This window comes from Apus apus, chromosome 7 (genome assembly GCF_020740795.1).
Source record: "Apus apus isolate bApuApu2 chromosome 7, bApuApu2.pri.cur, whole genome shotgun sequence".
Classification (NCBI taxonomy): Eukaryota; Metazoa; Chordata; class Aves; order Apodiformes; family Apodidae; genus Apus; species Apus apus.
In genome coordinates, this window is record NC_067288.1 from 11,803,006 (window position 1) to 11,827,640 (window position 24,635).

General features: G+C 42.9%; 1 protein-coding gene across 8 annotated transcripts in view; it reads right to left on the reverse strand.

The window, feature by feature from the left end:
• Positions 1–16,054: 16,054 nt before the first annotated feature.
• S1PR1 (sphingosine-1-phosphate receptor 1) overlaps positions 16,055–24,635 on the reverse strand; it is a 57,918-nt gene continuing 49,337 nt past the window's right edge. For 5 of the 8 annotated variants that reach the window (XR_007890075.1, XM_051625347.1, XM_051625344.1 and 2 more), the window contains one exon: positions 23,746–24,052. Coding sequence is in view for 3 of the 8 variants with exons in the window: in XM_051625341.1 (XP_051481301.1) it covers positions 17,568–18,838; positions 20,831–21,086 (1,527 nt within the window). In the remaining 5 variants the exon portion in view is untranslated. Of the gene's footprint in view, positions 18,839–19,861; positions 20,118–20,146; positions 20,347–20,830; positions 24,053–24,635 lie in introns of those variants that run through there. The other 3 variants (XM_051625341.1, XM_051625342.1, XM_051625343.1) reach the window with 3 other exon arrangements.

The following is a 24,635-nucleotide window of genomic DNA, read 5'->3' on the forward strand; positions in this document are numbered from 1 at the left end:
AATCTGACTAAATCCTCCCAGAATCTTAACCAGTTTTGTTTCAGTAAAAAGGTAATGGGCTTTGAGAGCTGAATTGTGTGGGGAGCCTCTCCTGCTGAGCACTCCATTGAGCACATTCCAGCACTTCATACCAGACAATGAAACCATAAACACACCAGTTTACAGACAAGGCTGCAACACCTGCGATGGGACTTCTCAGGAGTCACTTGTCAAAGTCAAGGCTCCCCTGTAGTGCACGGGTTACTCTGGGCTTTCTGACTTCTTTAGTGTTTGGCTTTACAACTTGAGCATTACATAAAGGTAGCCTTCATTATGCAATTGCACAATACATGATAGCAGTATAAGATGCATGAAAACACAGAGCATTTGCAAAAGCTTTCCATATTATCACTAAGTTCACTAGTAGGTCAACTTCCAATGTAAAGCTTTAAAACCTTGCCATAAAAATGAACACTAATAAGACTAAACATTTTGGGTTAACAACTCTTTCAGAGCAACAAAACCCTCTACTGAATCTTTTGCTACTGCAGTCTGTCCACTACACAAATTAGCAGCACACATTGCACATTTGTCTTTGCATGTTAAAGCTAAAGACACGCAGAAGGAAAACTGCACACAAGTGACACACCCTGCAGCAGAGCTCCTTGCCTTTGGGGAGTTTTTCTTCCCCTTTTTAGTCTATAACAGCATAAATGTATTAAACATCAGGACGCAATGCAAACCCTGTCTTTTTGTCTGCAGCCAGGCAGGATATGACTGATGAGAAAGGTTCAACAGAAGTTTTGGGGTCTAGTGGGGACTTATTCCACTAAGACAATGCTATGAAATACTTGGTAAGACTGTTTATTGTAGCAGCACATTTCTAAGATATAGCCAAGGATGTCTGGGCCAATCAAATTATATAAATAAATCACAAAGAAATCCAACCTATGACTTAACCATTTTGGACCAAAGTGAGCACATGAGGCTCACAAACTGATTGTGTCCAGGAGGAGAAGGAAGGAAAATTTTATTTTCAGTAAGAGTGACTGAGGCAGAAGTCATACCCTTTCAATTCACAATCAGCTGATGAAAAATGATGGCACAGCATACAACCAAGCATCATTAATCCCAGCCAGTTACTTATCTCCGATGTATGCCCTGTATTTTAGCTGTTATTGCTGTTCTAAAAGGAAAATTGTATAAAACACTGAGGGAGATGGATATTTTGTAATGGCTTATACAGCTTCAGTTGACACAAGCCCCATGCAGAATACTTCCAGAGACATAACAACTTACAGACGAAATGTAGATGTTAGGAATGGATGATACCTGCTAAACCATCTGTTCTATTTTATTGTCAAGGCAAAACTGTCCCCACTGCATATTTATATGACTTTTAAGTTAGTTTTAAGTACTGTAGTAGAGCTTCCACTATTCCCCTGAGAAATCTGGGCTCCCTAGAGAACACTTTTCACTGCCAAGGTATTTTCCTCAGTGTTCAGCTTAAACTTCCCCTTCTAATTTCATCCTATGACTTTCATCATCCTCTATTTGTGCATGTGCAAATTTCCATGTTTCGGCATACAGGGAAGAGAGGCCGCACACATCAAGGACTAATAAAGAGTGCATACACAGAAGGTCTCAGAAAAGATAGCATCTACTCTCCTAGAGAATGCCAGGAGAGTGAAGTCTTATGTTTCTCAGATATTGCCTATAATTACTGCAGTGATACCCAAAATGCCTAGTAAAAGGAGACAGAAAACAGTTTCAGGACACCAGTTTTTCTTTCATCCATATGAAAGCAGCAGGAGCAATTTGTTTCTAGGCCAGAGCTCTGCAGAGTCACAGTAGGCAACTTAACTCCAGTTATCCTCTCTTTGGGGAGAATGGAGACAGAGAGGCTGAGAGACAGAGGAGAGCTCCTTCCCAGTCCTGAGCCAACTTTGACTTAGCGCAGGCTAACACTGACCCAGTGTCACACTTTCCACCTGCTGCTCAGACAGGTTCAGAATCACACAGCAAGCTTCTATGTAGTTAAATCTCATTGAATTTGTATATCTAAGTAACATTTAAAAGCAACTTGTTCATAGTTGATCACTTTTCTACATAGCTTAAGGTTGAGTTTTTTGTGGGGTGTTATTTACAGTAGATGAAGCTGACAAAATTAATTTCAGACAATTTTACTACAAATTGCTCCTTTCACTATTTCCGTTTCCAATGGGAGCATTACTTGTTTTCAAGGAAGAGAGTGGTCCACAGCAATACTGAGAAATATAATTAGCAGAGGCATAAATCTGACCTGTATATTTTTTACAATTTACTATTCTTACAGTACCTGCCTCTAAGTACCATATACAGAGTGTCCATAAAAGTCCTAGGAATCTTGTCTCCAGCAAGATTGCATAAGAGTCATTGGCATATTCTGGCTAATCGAAAAATAAATTTGCAGCGACAGTCCCACAGCACATTCATAAAAACTATTGCCTCAACTTTTCTATTGCCTTTACAGACAAAAACCTGACAACAGCACCCTCTTTCTGCCCACATCTCCTTCTTTTTCTAACTAGTTCAGAATAGTCAGAATAACAGAAACATTAAAAACCGTGAGTCCAAGAACAGAAGTCTGAAAGCTTCCCTATCAACAATGACATTTTGTTACTTAACTATTCCACATCATTTCACCGTTTACATTCGATTTTGTATCACACTTTATTTACCAAAATACCACACAGGACCAAGCAATGGCGCTACGTAATTCCTTGCCCGTAGCATTAATGGTACTCGGTTACAGGAATCAGGAGAGGGCAAAGTGTAAAATCCTGGTGTCCCACGCTGATGCCGAGTCCCCGCGGACGAGGGCGGGCATTCCGCGCCGCGCAGCAGCCGCCAGGTGGCCACCGCGCCCCGCAGGCAGCGTCCCCAGGCTGAGCTGCCGCGGCTTTGTGACAGGGCTGCAAGCTTTTTAAGAGACAAAGGGATCACGGCAGTCTCTCTCATACAGAGCTGGAAGCTAGCAAGGTGTAGGGAAGTATCCTGAAATACTGGTGCTCCCGTCCGGCTCTGTAGGGTCGTTCTGCTGCCCAACTGGAAGTCAGGCTCATCCCCATCACAGCTGTCATGGGCAGAGTTTGAGGCACTATGAGCAAAGTACTTAAGGTCTGTAAGTGATATGAACTTAAAAGTGAGCTAATTAATCCACTAATCGCTTGTTACCTGATTACACATTACCTAATCACAGGTGCAATAATTAACTGCTCTTTTTGTCTTGGTGTCTAAATTGGCCAATTGGTATCTGGACTAAACAGTGCACTAGACAGAACTCAGGAGGTGTGGTAGGATAAACCTGGGAAATAACAGCAGTGGGACAAGGACCAGTGACAATTGTTTCAGGCTCACAGGAAAATGAACTTTTGGGGTAGGACCGTTTCCCCCTCTCCAAAATGGCAAGGCACTTCCCTGCTATTTTCCTCTCAAATCAAAGCTGCAAGCACCCTTTCCTGACAGCTTTCTTTGCCACCCCAAGCAAGCATTTCTTAATGGAAAATGAGAAGCAGAACAGACTTGAAGGGTGAGAGAAGGGTGAGTACAGGCAGATAGTGAAGGGCGGAGGAACAGGAAGATCCTGAAGCACTGGGGTTTCCCAGGGCTCTAACTACTGGTGGATCCTGAAGGAGCCCTCTTCCTAACATGATTGCCGCGAGGACACCTAGATGTCAGGGAGGTGAAGATGAGGGTAGCTGAAACGATTGCCTTGGGCAGGCACAGAGCACACATCGATAGGAACACACATTCCATTGCCCTCAGCAGTCAGAGAGGAATGTGATTTTAAATTAGATTTTGAGGCACAAAACAACGAAGACAGGAAAAGCTCCTGTTTGCTAAGTTGCCATAAGCTGAGCTGATTGAACAAATTCTCTGCAGTCTTCACAGGTGACAGGCTGCAAACAAAGTACCAAACAAGAGATTTAGTTTGTTTATTTATTTATTTATACTAACACAGAATCACTAGAAAGTACCAAGAAGGACCAGATAACACTTGAAGATCTGTACACAAATCCAAATGCAGTCAGGAACATTCATTTTGCTTTTATTAGAAAACTGTCTCCCAGTAAGTGACCAGTATTTCTCACACACCTGATGTGACACTTATAACAGCTTTAGATAAAGGGGTGAAAAAACCTTGCCACATTTGGAATAATCCTGTACACCCCCATCACTATTGTTTGTTAAAAGGGGTCATACTCACTAATTTTTAAAGCGAGGTCTAACACTGGTAACACACCGTCTTCACACAGACATTGTTAACTTGGTGTGCACAATGCTATCTGTTCAAAGCTTTAAGACCTTTTAGTTTATTCTTAACATGTTTATATGCATGCTTACATACAAATATTACCCAATTAGAGAGAAAAAAATTAAATCACTGGGAAAAAAGCCTCTTTGAGGAATAAGTACATTAACTGGGATTGGTTAGTCTAAAGACTAAGAGGTAGCAGCCTGCCAGATTTTAAATACATATACAATTTCCATATATCCAAATGGAATACTAATGTCTGTAGGCAGAGTAGATGGAATAAGAAGTGATGGAGATCAATTGCAAAAAGATAATTTTAGGGATTTTAGTGGTAAAGACAGCAAAGTGCTAGGATGGATGGCCTGAAGAACTTTTAAGTATTCATTCACAAAGATCTTTACAAACAAATTAAAAATGTTTCTAGGATGACCTTAAATGCTCATTCTGATTGAAGGTACAACAATATATTAGATTACTTTTTGTATATTTATGCAATACTGCAAATTTCATAAAATACAAGTTTGTAGACCATGTTGACTGATCCTTAATGGAACACACAGCAGGGTTTCTCCTGTGTCCAGGAATGATAAAACTCCATGGGAACACTCATTTCTCATGGACTTCAGAAACTTCTCTTTCCACACCTGGCAGAATTCAGGAAGGCAGTGTCAGGTTCCAAAGAAAAAATGAAAGAAAAATGTTACCCAAGTTCCAGGAATCACCTATATGAATGAGCAAAAACTCAACTATCTCAGAGTGGTTAATTTTCCTCAAAAGATGCTAGCACCTTCTTGGACATTAGAGAAAACTAAAATGCATTTCTCTGTGTACTCCCATCATTCACTTGATGAGTAAAGACTTGAGACAGAAAAATTCCATCTGGCACTGAAAGAGAATGCAGATGCCCTTGACCCACAGGAAAACCTCCAACTTCACCTCCTAAACTTCTGTTGGGTTAAGCATTTAATCTCCTAAAAGGTGTGAGTTGTGAGCACCTAGACTTTTTTTTTTAAAAGTACATGCAAGGTGTATCATAGCACAGATCACCCAGACCTTATTAGAAACCACAGATTCATATGTAAAATGCAACAATTTGCTCATTAAGAAATAAAATAAAATAAAAATCCTGTAACCTTGAAGAGAAGTGCACTCCAATTGCACGAATAACATGTGAAGTGTACCTCATAGCCTGTCTGATCAAGGAAATCTCTCTCTTCTGATCTCCCGTAACTTTCAGCTCATCAGCAGCCTCCCTGGTCCCCAGTACCCCTAGTTCTTCTGGTTATGATTTTTTGCAAGTTCACTGAGTTAGCAGAGACTAGGTTAGCACAAGACTTAATTATTCGGTATTCGTACTTCCAGGGAAAGCAGCACACCATTTGCAGTGCATGTTCTCTCCCGTTAACTGAGGCATTATTTCACAAAATACCCCTATGACTGTGACATGAATTCCATTTCATAGAGTGGAATAAACATGCACTCAGCTGCCATTCACTCGTTTTGCACTGCTCTGGATTCTCAAGAAGGTTGAATGTCTCAAAACAGTTCATTTTCTGCTGGTGTAGACTTTCTGGGTTTGCTCAGATAAACATTCAACCGTGCCTGGCAGGGTGGGGCTGAAGTTTGGGTTTTTCTAAACATCTCATACTGTCATTCTGAAACTTAGAGGCGTGATCAGCTTTGCAGGATTTCCCTTTCATGCTGGAAGCAATGACTGAGACAGCATGCAAGGAGCAGCACAGGAAAAATTAAGTGCAACAATCATTTATTTTTCATCACAGTTCCAACACCACTCCCACACAAACTGATGCTAAATCTTTCATTGACTGCAAGAGTTCAAGGTCTGACCCACAGCCGGCACCAACACATTAGGCTGTGACCTGTGAGAGCGTCAGATGTGGGTCCGCGATTAAGTGTGCTGAACTGTTAACAACTTCGATAGAGTTTCTACCACCTTTTCCCAGGAAGGAATTTGATCTGAGCACAGGATCTGCATGACATAAGTATTGTCCCTGCACAACTCTTGCGGTCTCCTTACTGCTTTACGATTCTTTTATTCATAGTTCCATTACTAATTAACTGTTGTATAATAACAAAGACTAAACAAACGTGCCGTTTAGATATCAACCAGCAGGACCCTGTGACAGACCACTGAACAAGGAGTAATGGGCAATGATGCCTGACCTGCTTAAAAAACCAAAACAAATCAACAAAACACTTCAGAAAAGCAAGACAAAAAGGAGGAATTTTCATCCAGAGAGGACAAGTAAACAGTGTAATTTCAGCTTCCCCATCACTTTACATATAAAAGCTCTCTTTTGAAATACAGACAGCAACCACAAACGGAACTGTAGTAATGTCTCTGCAATCAAAACAGTTCTCAGTACATCTGCATGCCTGGGGGCAGATAAATTAGAGTACCTAGGGCTGACAAGATGCAAGACAGATCAAGTCCAGACACCAGCTAGCCATGCTAGCATTGCTGAAACAAGTAAGCCACACACAAAAAAAAAAAAAAAAAAAAAAAAAAAAAAAAAAAAAAAGTACATTAGCTAAGTGTGCCTTGTAGTTACACAGCTATACAGCTTTTGGCCTCAGATGACCAGGTCAAAACACTGAGGAGATGTATCTGCACTTGACACACCTTCCATGTGAAAGGTAAATTTAAAGCAAACACAAACCTCCAGAAACATGTAGCTACAAATGGAAACAAGCAGGGCAGCCTGTTCTTCTGGTCTTCTTTCCTTTTCATCTTGCTTATTCTTCCAAGCTTCACCACTGTGAACTCTAATAAATTCACAGGCTACTGTGGCAGCGTTTCAAAGATTGCTAGGATCAAGGCAGACCTCAGTCCAAGTTTTTTTCCTACGTCGCTCTCCAAGTCACGCTCATTTAACTCAAATGCAAACGCACACACAGCCATTCGGAACGAGGAGTCAAAAACAACTGACAGTGTTTACATTCTCTTCTCATGTATCATCAGCTACAGAAACTACCGTACATCAACCACAACTTGTCAAACAGGCCAGACATTTATTTGGAATGAACACAGCAGTAACATAAAAACTGCACGAGTGTGACTGAAGCCCAGAGTATAATTCTGACAACACGAGAAATCTCTTCATGAACTCTTTATTATGTTCGTGCCCATCTCTATTAGAGCAAAACTTCATTCTAATTGCAGGGCTTGTCCGAGTCCTCCACTACCTCCACCTTTGTTTAAAATTCCAAGTCCAACAGCAAGGCTAATAGCAGAGCATGAACAACCTTTAGGGGATGACAGTTTAAACAGAGCATTTCCAAGCCAGAATGCCACGTGCCTAAGAGGGTCAGAGCCACAGACCAAAACCCACTCAGCAACCAGCTGCTCTGAGATAGAACAGAGCAGAAACCTAATCCATGTTTGTTTCTGTCTTCACATAAGGAGTTTGTATCCTTTCCACTTCTACAGTACAACAAATTGTAGGGATTACAAAGTTGCCTGCATCTGCAGCTTTTGCAAGCTTTTTAAATTCAATGCAAATTATGTATCAGGCATAAAATGTCATAGGCATCATTCATTATGTCATCAAAACACTGAACATGTTAAAGCCATCATTGTACTACCTCAAAAACCCAGGCAGACACAGACCTGCTTGATGTACCCACACAATGCTCACAGATGACGAGTTTTTTTCAGTTCTCTGACTCTGAATAGGAGGTCTCTTGCATGCAATTATATCAGTGAAAAACCTACTTCTGATTTGTGGGAACTCCTCCACTTTCAGTTTCATCAAATTATTGCCAGATTATGATCACAATGAGGAAACACAGTTAAGGCATTGCAGCTGATTGATGGACAGGGGGGGAGAACTCATGCTGGTGGTTAGGCTGCCATGATATTGTGGTTAATATTGTTTCTTTTCTGACTCATTGTATTATAACAATTACATTCATTTAGAAGGGAAGGAGAAGTTTTATTAGGTTGATTTCCTGTAACAGAAGGAGTAGAGGCCACACACACAAGGCTAAGTCTGCAAGTGACACATACCAAAATACCTTTAAACACAGCTAAAAATGTTTTGCTATTTGTTCCACTTTGCTCTGAAGTGTGGTTGAGAGCTGTATTAACCTCATTCTGTGTAGGAACACAGTCAAACGTGATGAAAAGAATCATCTTAGGAATACTTATGGTTTCTCCAGTGTACCTGAACCTATTTGTTTGTTTTCAGTCCCTTCTATCTGTGCAAATAAATGCTCTGATGAAATTTACCAGTCCCAAGGAAACATCTTCAGTAAGATGTATCAAAATGCTGTTTATTTTATCAACAAAAGTGTCTGCACAAAAGCACACAAGATCAAAAGAAGCCAGTGTGAAGGCTGCTTGTAAGAAAGCTGGATCCTCTGCCTGAATAAGTGTGAACTCGTGTAGGAACTCCCAAGATGTCAAGCTAGGGTGGCATCAACCTGTTCTGTGCTTTGTGTCTTTACTAAATGTTGCCAAAAGGCTACCCACAGGTAGATAATAGACAACACTGAAGGACTACAGTAAAGGCAAGACTGAAAAAGCATTTGCTTTTGCACTTCTTTTCTGTAGATTTTGTAATTAAAGTGCAGCTACCAACACTTTGTTAGCTTGGGCTTGAATGCCACGTAACACCATATATTCTCACGGCACTTCAGCAGGGGAAGTATCTTGCAGCCACACATACTTCCACACGCACACGACTACTGCAAGCCTGCACTGCTCCCACACGAAAACCACACCCCCTGATAGCACGAGGGGGGAAATCAAGCGAGATCCGAGGTCCTCATTCCTCTTGAGCACAGCACCCAAGGGACGCTGCCCCACCTCACCAAGCTTCCCCTTGCCAGGCTTCAGCCCCACCTGCTCTCCCTCCTCACCACCTCAGGGTGAAGGTTTCTCCACGGACTGTCGGCACCTCAGACAGAGGCTTTCACAGCTCCACTCGCCCTCCCTGCTGAGCTAAACCCACAGCACAGCAGGTTTGGGGGTTCTCTCTAGCAGGCCCTCAGCCAGCCAGCCACAGAGTCAGTGCTGCTTCAGTTACGTATAAATAGAAACAGCTATTTCAACAAAAATCCTGCCATAAACGGTTCAAAACCTGCGATGCACTTATCCTAAAACAAAACAAAACAAAACACTCAGCCTTTTAACTGCTTTCACGTTGCCCCAAGAGCTCAGCCAGGATTTCTTGTTCGCGCTGAGGAGCTGCAGGTGGAGCGGGCGGTGTCCGTGGGCGGGCGGGCCCCGAGGGAGCTGCCTCCGGGCCTCGGCTGCTCCCGAGGACACGCCTGTCCCCTCCAGCCTCACAGGCTCTGTCTGCTTGGAGGTGGGTGGCTTGCTGCTCCTGGTGCAATCATCAGCAACAAATACAAATGTTTAAGTACTTCCCAACAAAAATACCGCCTGTGAAGGCCTGGCCTGCTTTACAGCTGCTGCGCCTAAATTCTCACCTTTAAGTTTCAGGCTTAACACCTGTTAATGGAGAGCTCGTCTGAGGCGTTTCACGCGTTCGGAGGCGCGGCCTCAGCCCCTCCGGGGCTGCGAGCGCGGGGCGCGCAGAGCTGGGGCGGGGGCAGAGCTGGGGGGGGGGGGGCTAGAGCTGGGGGGCGGGGGCGCAGAGCTGGGGGGGGCAGAGCTGGCGGCCGCTGCAGGACCCTCAACACTTCCCTCCCCGTTACAGCACACGCTTTTTATTCATGTTCTAGTTACCAAAAGTGTTTTTCAGGAGGTTTTGTGTGTTTTTGTTTGTTTGTTGTTTGTTTTTGTTTTTGTTTTCTTGGGGGGTGGGGTTGGTTTTGTCGTGGGCTTTGTTTGTGTGGAATTTTGCTGTTGTTGTTGGTCTGGGGTTTTTGTTGTTCCTCCCCACCTGCCCTGCCCGCTGGGCTCGGCGCTCCCTCCCCGTCTTGCGGGGCCCGCCGTGCGGGACCCGCCCCGCTCGGCCCCGGCCGCGCATCCAGACAGGCAAGAGGGAAGCGGAGGGGAAGGGAAACGCGGCGCAGGAAGAGCCGGGTCGGCCGGCGGGAAAACCCAGGGTCGCGCAGGAACAGCACACGGGAAGGGGCCAGAGCTGCTCAGTGGCCTCGAAAAGGGCCGGGGGAGGAAAGGAGGGTGGGTTTCGGCTCGGAACAAGCAGCTGGGAGCCAGCTGTGGTGCTGTGTGACCTCGGGTGCTGTCGGAAAAATTTCGTGTTCAAATACAGGAGTCTTGCTTCTTCAAAGAAATAAAAAAACACCCCACGCCCCCTATTACATTCTAGAATACTAAGGTTCTTTGAGCCTTCAACAATCAACATTTAGGTAAATCCTACTCTGGAATACTTAACATGTTTCAACCGGTTCAGGTTTCTATAAGCAGAATCTGCTTTTTGCCTGGAGCTTTAAAAAGTTTGCTTTCTGTATCATCCAGCACGCTTTCATAGCGTAGCTGCTAGGCAGAGTATTGTGTTTCCCTATTCTCGTCTCTCTGGTGGGAAAAGGCTTTGCTCACTGAGCCTTTTATGTTGGTTCATCCTATTAAAGCGCCTTGCTTTGTTGTCCTCTGAACCCTTTTTACTGCCTCTGCATTTTTCAACAAGTTTAGTGAAAGGCAAAACTTCACCCTCTATCATGAAAGAGTCCTGACTAGAGCCACTTCCACTGATGAACCTTTTCAAGTTAAAAGATTCTGTATTCCTTCACGATTTCCTCAATTGTGCAGTCAAGCTCCTCTCCCTCACACCTCTGTTACTTATGAGAAAAATAAAATACAACCACTTTCACATGGGAAATGGAGAAAGCCTCTGAGATGAAAGTTAAAGATTTCCTCCAAACAACATTTGCAATACCATGTATAAAAACATTAAGAGAGATTATAAACTGCAAAATTAATTTAATTTCTAAGACCAGAGGAAACAAAAAAAGTTAACACTTCTTGGAACAGAGGCTGTTTTGAAGTAACATCTCCATGCCCATGTAAAGGAATTGTTAAAAAGTGCATTGATCAAATAATCCTGATTTGAGAGAGAAACTACACACCAGCTAAAAGCAAATTCTTATCTTGCATCTAAGCCAGCAGTGGAAGTGGGAGTTGTGATGGAAATAAAAAACATCCAAAAGTGTTTGGGAAATGGCTCACGTGTTTGTTGTGCAGCAGGCATCTGTATGGTCACCAGATTAGAAGAAATCGTTAGACCATAGTTGTGTCTTCCCTGAAAGCAAGAAAGATAATAATGCAGACTTTGGTGAGTTGTTTTTCAGTAATAGCACTGCTTCAGAATGTGTTTTTCAGCCAAAATCTTGCTGCTTCTTCCAACCATAAGGACTGAGTTCACATATTACTAGAACTATATTTTTTCCCCCACCTTACAGTAACTGTGATACAGCGTTTTCGAGCTCATCAAAGCACAAGGAAATATTGCAAGTAGCTGGGCAATTAATGACTTGGCAGATGATCCCCCATATTAAAAATGCTACAGATGTCAGCTCTTTGAATAGTACCACAAAATTTAAAATGTTCACTTATAAACATCCTTGTGTATGTATTATGTATATATCCGTGGGAAGATGAGAATTCATGAGACCTTGCCCAGAGTTTCTCAGGAAATAATTGAAGACCTAAGGATAGAGTTCACAAGTGAAAATCCTCAGCTGTGTGTCTGCATTACCAGAGAGGATTCCTTCTCATTTCAAATGGAAAATATCAGACTAGTCCAAGCCCCCCACCAATCCTGAATTGTCCCTGAAACCTGTTCTCCCTTACACTCTCAATCACAATTTTGTGCCAAATCAAATTTTCACATCATAAAAACTGCTACTGCACTTTCTCTGTAACTGTATAAATTCTATTTCTATTGCTTATAGCAATTCACATCCCCACCTTCACATTATACAACTGTAGGTGCTCAATATGGGCAAGGATTTGTTTGAGAGAGTATTCCAGCAATTTATACCAGTGTCCTGCTAAATCAAGAAGTCTTGGCTGACACCAAGCATATCTATGCTTAAGAAAGTGAAGCTACCTTTAGCAGACAGCTCAGATCATCAACAGAAAGAGTCAGCTATGATTCAAACTGCAGAATTTCCCAGGTAGTGATACTGTTTCATTGATGATTTCATGCAGCCTAGCAGATAATTTGAAGCCAGTATTTATTCAGCGATTTCCCTTTGGCCTATGTTTTCCAAATGTTCATTAGTTATAAAAAATGATGCAGTCAGTATTTTGAGCCTGCTTTTAGCTGAGAAGAGTGATTCCAAATAAACACTGCAAATGCTACGTACACATGTTAATATTTAATGTGGCTTTGGTCCCATGCATTTCTGGTGAGCCGTTTTGATGTCTATAGTTATTGTACCATGTATTTAGAAATGGATCTTCTCCAAGCAATCATTCACATAAGCTCAAAATAAATATTTGCCTTTGTATCAGGATGCCATTATGTTACTACTAAACCAGGCTTGGTGGAAGGTTCACAGAGGGTTGACTGAGCTTTGTCAACTCTGCTTTATTAGGACTTTTCCATGCCGGGAGAATTCCTGGGTGTGGCTGATGTGATTTCCTGCCTTTTTGTCCCATGAAGGTAGCACTGAGAGTCCAAGTGCAAGGAAATGGTTCCTGCTTCACTCCCGTTTAAGATTTTTCAGTAGGGTAAGAGATGTGTCCAAGCCAAGATTTGCTTGGCGTGTTTTGTTTGGAAACTGCTGTTTTGACACAGCATCTCTCAGAATTTGTGGATGAGCAGGGAAGACACAAGGAATGTGTCACCCTTTTCCTTCAGGGGAGAGGGTCCTTGACATTGTAATTCTTTTCTGTGGATCACATAAATCTACACTATGTTCTCACCTTATCCAAAAAAACGAATAAAAAAAAAATCCTTATGTATATGAGATGTTTGAGTTTCAGATCTCTCTAGACATTTCTTATTTCAGCAGAGAACTTGTACTGGAACATGTTCTTAGATCTAGCTCCTGCATGCACAGTAAGTTTGTTTACTGTTAATTATCCAGAAAATACTGTGCTTAGAGTCATAACTGAAGGGAGGTTTCTTGACCCACTGTGATACTTGCAGGCTATGTAGAAAGAAATAAGGTTCTATCAGAATAAATTAGATGTGAGAGACCAAACTCTCTCCCTGTAAATGCAAAAGTGAGATTAAAAAAGTTTGTGAAATTATAATATAGGAATTGAATTTAGATTATTTTGTTTGTTTGTTTGTTTCTTAAATCCTTGAAGGTTCAGTTGTAGTTGGAGTGATTTTGTTTTCCAAGAAAAACAGTATGGGGAATTATTGAAATACAACAACTGTTTTCCTGGGGAATTTTAGAGCCCCGTAAATGACAAAGCTTGTCCTTGGGGAATTTCCAGCATTTAGAGCTGAGCAGGTTACATAGCTCTGGTCTATATATCTACATTTTTGGATGCTTTGTCAATCTTTTTACAACAAACCTTTTTACAACATCTGATAATGCCTCAACCCATACAAAACTCAATCAGTATTGAGATCTTCCAGGCAAAATTAAGAATTAGGAAATGTTACAGTTGGGCAATTCCTGTATTTCTCAGTTAACAGAGTAAGAGAAGGATGGATAACAGTATTTTTATGCGTTTATGTCCCCTAGTTTTGTTCTTGGCTGCCTGCATTGTACAGCAAGCCCAAGGTTCCTTTCTCCCAAACTGCCTGCAGTGCTTTTTGGCTGCAGCCCCTCCATTGCCCCATACGCCCTGCTATACCTGGTTTTCACACAGGCACACCTTGTTAGGGGAGCAACAGACATTTTATGTTCATTTTCTGTCCATGTTCTATTCCTTACACTGAAAGAACAGCTAGGGAAACACTATAAATCAAAGGGCCAGGTTACTCTGGAGAATTTGGGCTATTTTCTTTCACATAGACATTCAGTATAATGCACCTTTTCAGTTTGTGGTTCATTTTCTCTGGCCATTTGTCACATGGCCAACAACAGGACAAAGCTGCACACCCCTTCTGTGCATACAGAAGGCAGTTCGGGGCCTGGGAAGGGTTCTTGCTACATTGCACACTTCAAATCCATGCACAACACATCTGGCCTAACCTGCTGGGGTACAGTAATGGATGTACATGGCCAAGATGCTGCAGTTTCCCCCATAGGAAGTGAAGACTTTTTTTTTTTTTTTTTTTTTGTCCCCAGCAGGAACCCTTACTTGTATTATTGTTATTATTTTATTACAGTTATTGTTCCCTGTCTTGATGCACAGACATGGCCTGTCTATGGAGGAAACAGATTTCAGTCTTCTTGATCAAGAGCAGAGGAAGTGCTTCCCATGGCCCAGTGCCATGCTCTGATGTTTTCATTTCTTCTATTGCATGAATGACGTAGGGCTTTGCGCTCCCTACCCAAAAGGGGCTCCCATGACACAGCCACCTCCAACTGGGGGAAATGGTCATTTTCTGCAAAGGCTTGCAGTAGAATTATTGAGATAGATAAACGGGAGATATGAAAACAAAGGCAAAGGAAAGGGAAGTGACTCACCTGAGGGCTATCAGCTACGAATACACAAAGGCCAGTGGTAGTCATGAGGGGCCAGTGACATAGCCATGCTGTGACATAGCTCATCCCATGTCACAGGATCCTAGAGTCTTGCAAGACAAGCAACCTTAATGGCCATAAGGCTTCAAAAGAAGGGCCCTCGTCTTTCAGATAAAAACACCCCTACAAACTCAGACATCTCTGTACAATGCCTTTATGCCTCACTGGTAGCATTTTGAGGGGTAAACTTGGATTTTCATTATTTATATACTTTTGGTGCTCTGCACAGAAATGACTTTATCCCTTGGACAAAACATTTATTTCCCTCATGACCCTCAGCACCCAGCATAAACCATCTCTGCCCAAATTAAGGCCTGAGCCAAGAGAGACTTTATCTTGAGCACAGATACAGATTTGACATTTTTTCCAGCTATGCTCAGGTCACTAATTAAAAGCCTAGGAAGTGAGCACACATGAAATCATTCCTTCCGTACAGGCAGACAGATGGAGAGAAATTCCAGCCAGTTTCCACTCTTTTGTCTTGGGGGCATTTTTGGAATTTCCTTCAGGAAGTGAGGTTATGACCCAGACCCTTCCTCAGTGAGCAGGCTCTCGTTTCCCACAGTAAACTTTGCACGGCGATGACATACAGTAAAAGAAGTGAGGTTTATCTTCACACTCCAACTGCATCCTGAATGAGCTCCATGGAACTTAAAAGTAATGCTGAGAAGGAATGGCAGCATGAGAGGAAATGGAAGTCAAGCCTTTGGAAGAAGCAACACAGTTCCTGTTCAAATACACTGCCATGGGTTGATGGACCCAATGGAGCTGCAGCAGTGAAAGAGCTGAGGCCACCATTCTGTGCTCCATAACCTTCCTTGATGTTTGCAATAAGCTAGAAATAAAACTTAAAAATTATATTAGTAATATAAAGCTAATTATTTAACTTACTATACTCTAGGCAGTCACGGTAAAACGGACAGGCGTCTGTTTTTACTTTGGTTTGTACTTCATGAGCTGCTGGGAGAAGGATTGCTACTATAGAGATTCTTTTAATGGCATTTCATCAATACAGCATGTGCCAATGAAAAAATATATTCAAGTTTTCATTTTGTATTTTACACGATCCTGTAAGTTGCATTATGCAGCTCATGTCCCCACAGAATTGGCTTAATGCTCGCATGTACTAAAATAAAGGAATTCTTTCACTGACTTGTGTCAACAAGAAATCAAACCTGGCATGAAGCCCCCACAACAGTACAAAAGTAATAGTAATCTGATAACAGAATCTTTAAAAAAATCAGTTTATTAATGTTTAGAAGTCAATAAAGCTATGTGCAAATTGAACAATAAAAGTCAGAAACATTTTAAATACTATTTTTTAAACCAGAAAAAATCCCAACAGTTTAATTGCACTGGAAATTTTACTACAAAGGCAATTTTTTTTTACAAAATACCACTTCTAGGAATTGCCAGTAACTGTACATCAGTCAATTGCTCTCAGCTATCCCAAATATACCTTTTTTGTTATAGTAATACTCTAGGCACATGAAGACTCCTGCATCTTATTAACTTATTTACATCAGACACATTCAACCCCATTAGCACAAGTTAGAAAAACAGAGAAGTAAAAATGATATTGTGAAACAAATACATTCAATTTAATGACAGGTACTTCTTTCAGGAACTGATAAAATACAGACATCTTTGCTGAAATTATAAACATTAATTAAATGTGCCAAAACGTATTGCATCTTGTTATGGAAGTGCATTTATCTATAGTAATTTCACCTCAACTTTCCTTAGATTTTTCTGAAAATCAAGGTACTCTTTTCAGATTTTCCAACTGATCTTTACATTTGTAAAGACTATGAACCTGGCACTGAAATGCCCCTTCAGTTTTTAACTTTTCTTAAGCAAAAATCCTGTTGTTGTCAATAGTATCTTATACTATTAGTTTTACTTTCAGTCATTTTAAAGATAAATGACCTTTAGTTCTACTTTGCATCTGCCATGATAATACAGTTATTTAATACTATAGAATAACAAGGCAATCAACATATGGGGCAAAATGCTGCTCTGAGCTATTCCAAAAAATCTGATGCAGTCAATGGAATTGTACAGGTGAAAGTAACTGCAGAGTCTGCCTTGTGGTCTTCAAATGTAGAATGGACCAACAGCAAAAATTCACAGCTATGATCTTTGTAAATAAAACCCCAACAGCTTTGGACTCTGCAAATAAAACCTGACTTAACTAAAAACTCCAGAAAGTGATACCAAATTATGGTTGTACGTGGTCTAAGTTATATTTGTGTGATATGTGCTAAACAAACACTTCTGACCAACTATACCAGAGCCACCACTAAACTCAGTACAGAAGGATCTTTGTGTCAGTGGTTTGCTGCAAGAAGAAATAGCTTCACATTCTTCTCACAGGGGGAAAAAAAAAAAAAAGATTCATTCTCCCTCTCCCTCCTCCCCCCGTCTCTTTCTCTCACACACACCAGGCATCATTTCACCAAGGCATCAGTCTTTCAGAGTTACTAAGGAGATTTCAGGATATGAATGAGCCTGACAATCCTGAGCTGCCTCAGTGCAAAGACAAAACATGCTCCAGGGAAAAAGATTTTCAAGCCAGAACAGTCTGTCCCATTTCTTGAACTCCAGCCTCGCAAGTGCACTGTTTGCCTCATTAGAACTAATGCTACTTGCTCACTTAGCCCAACACTGCTGCTGTGAGCAGAAGGCACCTCAGCTCCCCAATTTCAGAGGAAGGCTCTGAAATACACCCCCAAGGTTACTCCTAAGAAGATGAGGTAACATTGCCTGAAGACATGATGGTTTCAGGATGGTCGCCTTCCTCCTTCTGTGGGTGGGAGGAGTTGTCAGATTTACTCCGGCTGAACTCCATCCCTCCAATGATCGGCCTCTTGAATTTGGTCCCAGAATCTGCCGGGGGACATTTGCAGCAGCACAGAATCTTGATGAAAGCCCTCCGCATCTCTTTGTTTGTCAAGGTGTAGATTATAGGGTTCGTGGCTGAATTGAGCACGGCCAGTACTAAGAAATACTCTGCTTTATAGAGGATTGGGCAGGTCTTCACTCTACACCCCACATCCAGTAAAAGCAGGATGAACAAGGGAGCCCAACAGGCGATGAAGGCACTCAGGACTATGATCACTGTCTTGAGCAAGGCTAGGGACTTTTCTGAGCTCCTAGTAGCTTTGGTAATGTTTTTCCGAAATGTCAGCCTGCGACTCCTAGTCCTTACCATGGAATAGATCCTGCAATACAGGACAACAATAGATAGCAAAAGGCCTGTGAAAACAGTGGTGCAAAAGAGAATATAGTGCTTGTGGTAGAGAGGCAGCACAGTGGAGCAGCTGGTCAAGAGGCTGATGCAGTTCCAACCCATGATTGGGAGTCCCCCAAGTATCACAGAGATAACCCAGCAAGCACTGATCAGCAAGAAGGAGCGGAAGCTGTTGCTGCCATTGTGGAGTTTCATCTTCAACATAGTGATGTATCTCTCAATGGCAATGGCCAACAAGCTGAACACAGAAGCTGATAAGGCAACAAACATGCTGCCTTCTCTTACAAACCACTGGGAGGGGGTGAGGCTATAGGTTTTGTGTCCAGATAGCAGGAGGTTGGCAGTGTAAGCCACACCAGCCAGCAAGTCTGAAAGAGCCAAGTTCCCAATGAAATAGTACATTGGTCTGTGAAACTTCTTGGTTTTCCAGATGGTGAGCAAGACAAAAATGTTCTCTAAGATTATAAAGCAGCAAATGATGATAAAAACCACCGACGTCACTTTTATTCCACTGTCCGCATTCTCATTTAGCTTTCCCGTGTAATTATAATGCTCTTTGATGACATAGTTGACATCAGTGTTGGCAAGGTTGCTGACGACCTTCAGTGGGGCAGTGGTGCTGGAGCTCATGGTGCCTGGCTGGGCGCCCCTTCCCCAGCGGCCGCCGGACAGTGACGCTGAGCCCAAACCAAGTGGCAGCTCTGCAGCTCCTTGGCCACGCAGCCTCCCAGCACTGCTGCACCGCCTCAGAAACCGCAGCCCTGAGAGCAAGAGGCACAAAGCCCAGCGTTAAAAGAAGGAAGGCAAACAATGTAACAAATGATAAACGGTGTAAGATCGTCTGCTAGTTTAATTGTACACGAGAGTCACAAAAGCAATCACATAGGAATCAGTTTCATTCGGCTGATAAAGCACACCTAAAAGATGGATAGGTCAATTAAATTGGTAAAGCTAGTAAGACAAAAAAAATAAAGTTCTGTTATGCAGAGCTGAACAGGTAAACTGTAGTTGGCAAGGGCTGCATTACTGGACTTCCTCAAGCGTGAAAGATCTCAAAGCTCCCCAGCAGTAAGTTCTAGTGTTTTTTTTTTCTCCAGTAGGAAACACACCTCATGATACAACAGCAGAGATTTAGAAAGGGAAAGGGCTTGATTTGATTTAACTGCAAACACATGGAAGCCTGCACAGAAAATACTTGACATGAGACTTATATTCTTCTCCACAAACAGTCTGAGTATGCTTTGGAAGGGGGGAGTTACGCAATTTACTGATGCCATCTCCAACAGTGGTCAATTCACTGATGTATATATAAGCAAGAGATCATCTTAAAGCTGTAAACAGGAAAGGGGTGCCCTTGCTAAATAAAAGCAAGAGCTTGCCTTACAAAACCCGGAGCAGTAAAAAGTTCAGAAAATCCAGAGAAAAAAAATGTAAATAAGCTAGTTAGCAAGCCCATCCCGTGAGTCTGAAACAAAGAATGGCAAAAAAGTACCTTGCATTTGAATAATTAGCATTGCAAGCTTTTGAAACGGGCATGATTAAGGAACACATATAATGGAAACTCCCTTTACATACACACATTTTCTAGTGGACATTTAAAGAGAATTAAAGACGTGAAATCACTCAAGGAAAGAACAGGCACAATTGTTAAACTACAGTCTAAGCGGGGCAAAGCAGGAGGTGCGAGGCCAGTGGCCACGGCTCTCAGCTCTGCTCCCGGGCTCAAACCCGCACCGCTCCTGTCCCGCACCTCGCACTGCTCCCGCACCGCTCCTGTCCCGCACCTCGCACTGCTCCCGCACCGCTCCTGCTCCGCTTCGGTCTTTAGCGCGCACTGCCCCTGGCCCGCACCGCTCCCCGGCTCCGTCCCGCACCGTCTCTGCCAAAGCAGCACCCAGCCGGGCACGGCGGGTCCCGGACAGCCCGCTCGCCTCTTTTGTTTAGAGGGCTCCGGGGGCCGAGGCAAGAGCCGCGCCGCTGGAACTTCGCGGCGGCCCCAGGCTTCGCGGGGGCGGCTCCGCGGTTGGGTGCGCGGGGTGCGGTGCGCGGCCGCGGCACCCGACCCTTACCTCGCTCAAGCGCGGCGCGAAGCCCACATCGGCCCTGCGCATCTTGCGTGCCTGCGGAGCAACTCCGGCGGCCAGGCCGGGAACGCGGTGGTTTTACTGTTTCTGCAGCTGGGGCTCTCCACCCCGTTTCCGATTATTCCCTCCTAACTCCTCCCTGCCTGCGGCCGCGGGGCGGCTCCTGTGCGGACCTGCCCGCCCAGCCCGGCAGCTCGCAGCGCCCCGCCGGCGGCCGGGGCATCGTGCCTGCCCCGGCCCGTCCCTCCGCGGCCCTGCCCGCAGCCCGCGGGGAGCAGAGGCGGGCGCTGATGTGCCGGGGGTTTTATAGACCCACCGGCCTGGGGAAGAAAGAGGGGCCGAAGCGGAAAGGCCGGGAAGTGGCCGTGCCCGGGGAGGGGAGGCGGGCAGAGGGACGCCCCGGCCGGGCTCCAGCCGCCCCTGACCTGGACGCCACCGCCTCCTCCTTTTTTTCCCGCGGGAAAGAGGCGGCTCGCCTCGGGAAGGAGGTGGCGGGGCGCGGGCGGCTTCCAGAACGGCCCCTGCTCCTCGAGGGGTGCTGGTGGGCATCCTCCTGCACCCTCTCTTTTCCCTCTGAGTAGCCAAGACCGGGGTAAGTGCAAAGGGATCATCCCGTGTGCCACCTCAGTCTCGCTCTTGGGGACATTATACGCAATGTAAGGGAAGTACCTGAAATACTCTTCCTTCTTCCCACTTGACCAAGATGAGGCCGTGCAGCGGTGTGTTTTCGTCCTGGCAGGCCCAGTGGCTGCGGGAGCAAATCGTGCAGGGTGTCACCCACACTTGTGGCGTGGGGAGCTGCCCAGCGGCTCCTGCAGAGCATGCGCCAGCCCATGGGGCAAGGCTGTGCGGGCAGCACAGGGGCGGCAGGAGCCAGTGCTGGCCCATAGGGCACTGGCTTCATGCTGCGGCCAAACATCACCATGAGCTGTTGGTGTTCCCACGCCCAAAGCACATCTTTTAACCTTCAGAGGTTGCTGTAAGATACCTACATGTTTGAAAATATCAAGAGAAGTTTTAAACTAATTTTAAAAAAACAAAACTGGTAATGACAACTAACAGTGGTAACAGTGCTTTCACACAGAGACTAAAAAGTGAATTTAGGCTTCATAAACACTTCTCTCTTCAAACTTATAAAATAAAAAAACCTCAGTGTACATGAAATGCTAACTCTGGTGGTAACCTACTGTTGCACTTACTGCAGAAACTTTTCTCCTTCCTTCCTTGCTCTGTTCTCTTTAACTGCATTTCAAATTGAAATGCAAAAGAATGTTACAATAGACCAGAGCTCAATATATAAGGTCTTTTAGTTCCTAGCATCACACCACCCAATTAGCAGTAGCTGTTGTTACAGGGGAGCAGCTTTCCTCTGGAAGATGGAAAGAGTAACTCTACCCTCAGGAAGAGTCCCTCACTCTTATTTATGCTAATTGTCATGCTTCAATTGCTCCACGCCTCTCCCAGAATGACTCAGATGAATTACACTGGCAAACAGACATTTACTCTTCCACCACAAAGCTAGAAACTTGAAAAGATGTTTAGCCTCCTGAGAGGCTGGAGGAAAATACAGCCGTTAAATTACAACTGTCAGAAAAGGCATGTAAGATAAATCATGCTTGAGGTTGACATATGCATCCCCTGCAACTGCCTGACATACCCTAGATATTTCAAGCTTTCCCCCTTTTTTAGCTGATTTATAGAAAATGCTGAAGGAAGGTGCATTCATGAGGCATTTTCCTCTAGGAAATAATTCTCACATAATTTTAAGCAAGAGGAACATATTAAAGGAACATGCTTTAATTAAAGGACAGAATGACTCAGGGTTTCAGTAGTCAGATGTACAGGCTTTCATGTTTAGGTTATTGGTTAACCAACTAAGACGGCTCCAACTCAGAGATATGACATCCAACAGATCACTTGTCAGAGTGAAATACCTGGGCAACTTCAGTTCCACTCCAAGCAGCTGGGTATTTGTATCACAAAAAGCATCATTAAAATTAGATTACCACATGCATTTATAGTCCTCTTGACATGTCAGCAGAGAGGAAACTGAAACACAGCTTCATTCTTCTCAGGCAAATGAAGCCAGATCAGCTGCATTTGCACTGAAAGCTGTCTAAAACCTCAGAGATGATAGGTTAAGGTGGTTGAGCTGCACAGGTTGTTGCCTGCTTACATGGGCTGAAACGCAAACTCAGGTAAATTCAGGTTGGTCCAGCCACCTGTATAAAAAAAATGCTGCTAGGTTTTTAGTTTGTTGATTTACACCAGTGTTTTATACTCCATTCTCACCAACAAGAACTCTTTTCTCAGTACCTCCCCAATCACCTGGTCCAGTGTTAAGGAAGCTTGTACTTCTATGAAATACACTACAGAATCCCTGAGAATATACAGCTCCTTTGAGAAGTTGACTGTGGAATTTTCTACAACCATGGCAAGGAGAAAGGGCAATGTTATGCACCATTTTAAAAATAAGCAGAAGGCAGGCCTCAGTCTAATGGGAGGGCTGCACATCATGACACCAGACTGATATGCAAGAGCGGCTTGACCTGGGTAAAGTGGTTACAAAAAAGTTTCTGCAACATGTCCACAAGCATATAGAGGCAGACACTTTTGTTCACAGGGATGCTGGTTTTAGATACTTCAGTTTTTAGGATGAGCAGAAACTCATGTTTTAGGGCATGGCAACATAAAACCAAAGGCTTGACTGCCTGTGACAACCAAAGTTCTTGTGGAATTTCTTATCAAAACTTAGTGTGGTGGAGATTTCAGAAACCTGGCTACTCACAGGACAACTACCTTGCAGGAGAATGCTTTGATCTTGTCAGAAAAGATGTTGCAAGCTAGGGTACTCCCAAGGCCTGCATACTGATAGATCAGCGTCCTCTGACCCCACCAGAAGACCATTCTGAGTGCTGGCACTGCTGGACAACTCATGATCGCATCAGAGGAATGTCTGAACATTATTTATCTTGACAAGATACAGAAAATCCCTGCAAGACAGATTAGCAAAGGATCTTTCTTCAGCACTTCTGCACCTTCAAAAATCTTTATTATATAAGCAAAAAGTATGTTTATTCATTCTGACACAGACCACAAACCAGAGCCATTCCTCCCTCATGTGCTAGGTCAAGGCAGGGGATCCTTGGGACAGTACCAACAAAACAGATTTGACCACCAAGAAAGCACCAAGACTGGCCTGCAGAATCCCCTGAAATTCTCCTTACTATAAGAAATGTAACAAACCCTGTAAAAAGGCAGACTGAAATTTCTGCTGCAATCCTGAAACAAATACTCTATATTTTGATTTTTTTTTTCAAGATTTACATGCATTGTAGCATGCTCTTATCTGTGTGTCTTTAACTAATACTATGCAAAATATGTAGGGGAAAAAAAACAAAACCCCTTCTTTGTTCAAATGGGTCAAAATGACACCTTAAATGAAGTACATGCAGGCAGAGGAACCTTAATTATAATATTGTGAGATAACTCAATAGATATTATAGAATATACTATGAAGTTCCAAGAAAGCAGAGAAAATGCTGAAAGTAAACAATTTTGTATCTCTAAGAAAGCAACAAAGAAAAGGTAAACTAAATTATTTTATTAATTTGTTAACATAACAGTAAACACAAGCCATTGATATGGATTTTTGATTATTGATTGATATTGAATAGGTATTCTCTGAGTACCCAAGATAACAATTTAGACTTGTTGCTCAGTTTACAATGAATTAATATTTCAGTTCCATCACTTTTGTAGTATAGAACAATCCGGTTTTATATTACCATTCTGTAGTGGATAGGTTAGATGAATCAATTTTCTTTTGCTGTTCATAGTGTTAAAAAAATCCCGTATTTTCTTCTCTCAGATTAAAAACAAAAACCTGGTCTGGAGGAAAAAAAAAAGTTATGAGAACATTCCAAAGACTAAAGCACAAATACTTGCTTGGCACCAGCATTCTATAATTTAGGTGGTCTATTTTAATTAGTATTAATTAATATTAAAAGGCCGTTTTTGTTTTTACAGGCTATTGTAAAAAGTTCGTTGTTATTTTTTGTGAGACTTCGTACTTTATTTTTAGATCAGTAAGCTGAACATAACATTAGGAAAAGCTTAAGTCCAAGTAGAAAGTGAGATGCAGTAGTTTTACTGGATATCATTGCACCCAAAACCATAGCACACTTCAATATATCTAATCATGACAGATGTATTTTTAATACATATTAAAATACAGCAAAAGTTTTTGAGTAATAATGCAGCATTATAAAACTCAGTCAACTAACTACGACTTTGTGTTTTCTGCTAAGGTAAACATTAATGGGCATGATAACTGAACTTAACATGCTACTGTAACAAAACATTAGTCTTAAATTGAAAATCTGCAATTATTTGGCAGATTACAGTCGTTGTTTATCTGTAACACAGGAGGGAAGCAGTAAAATAACCCTTTAGTAAAAACTAAGACAAACCC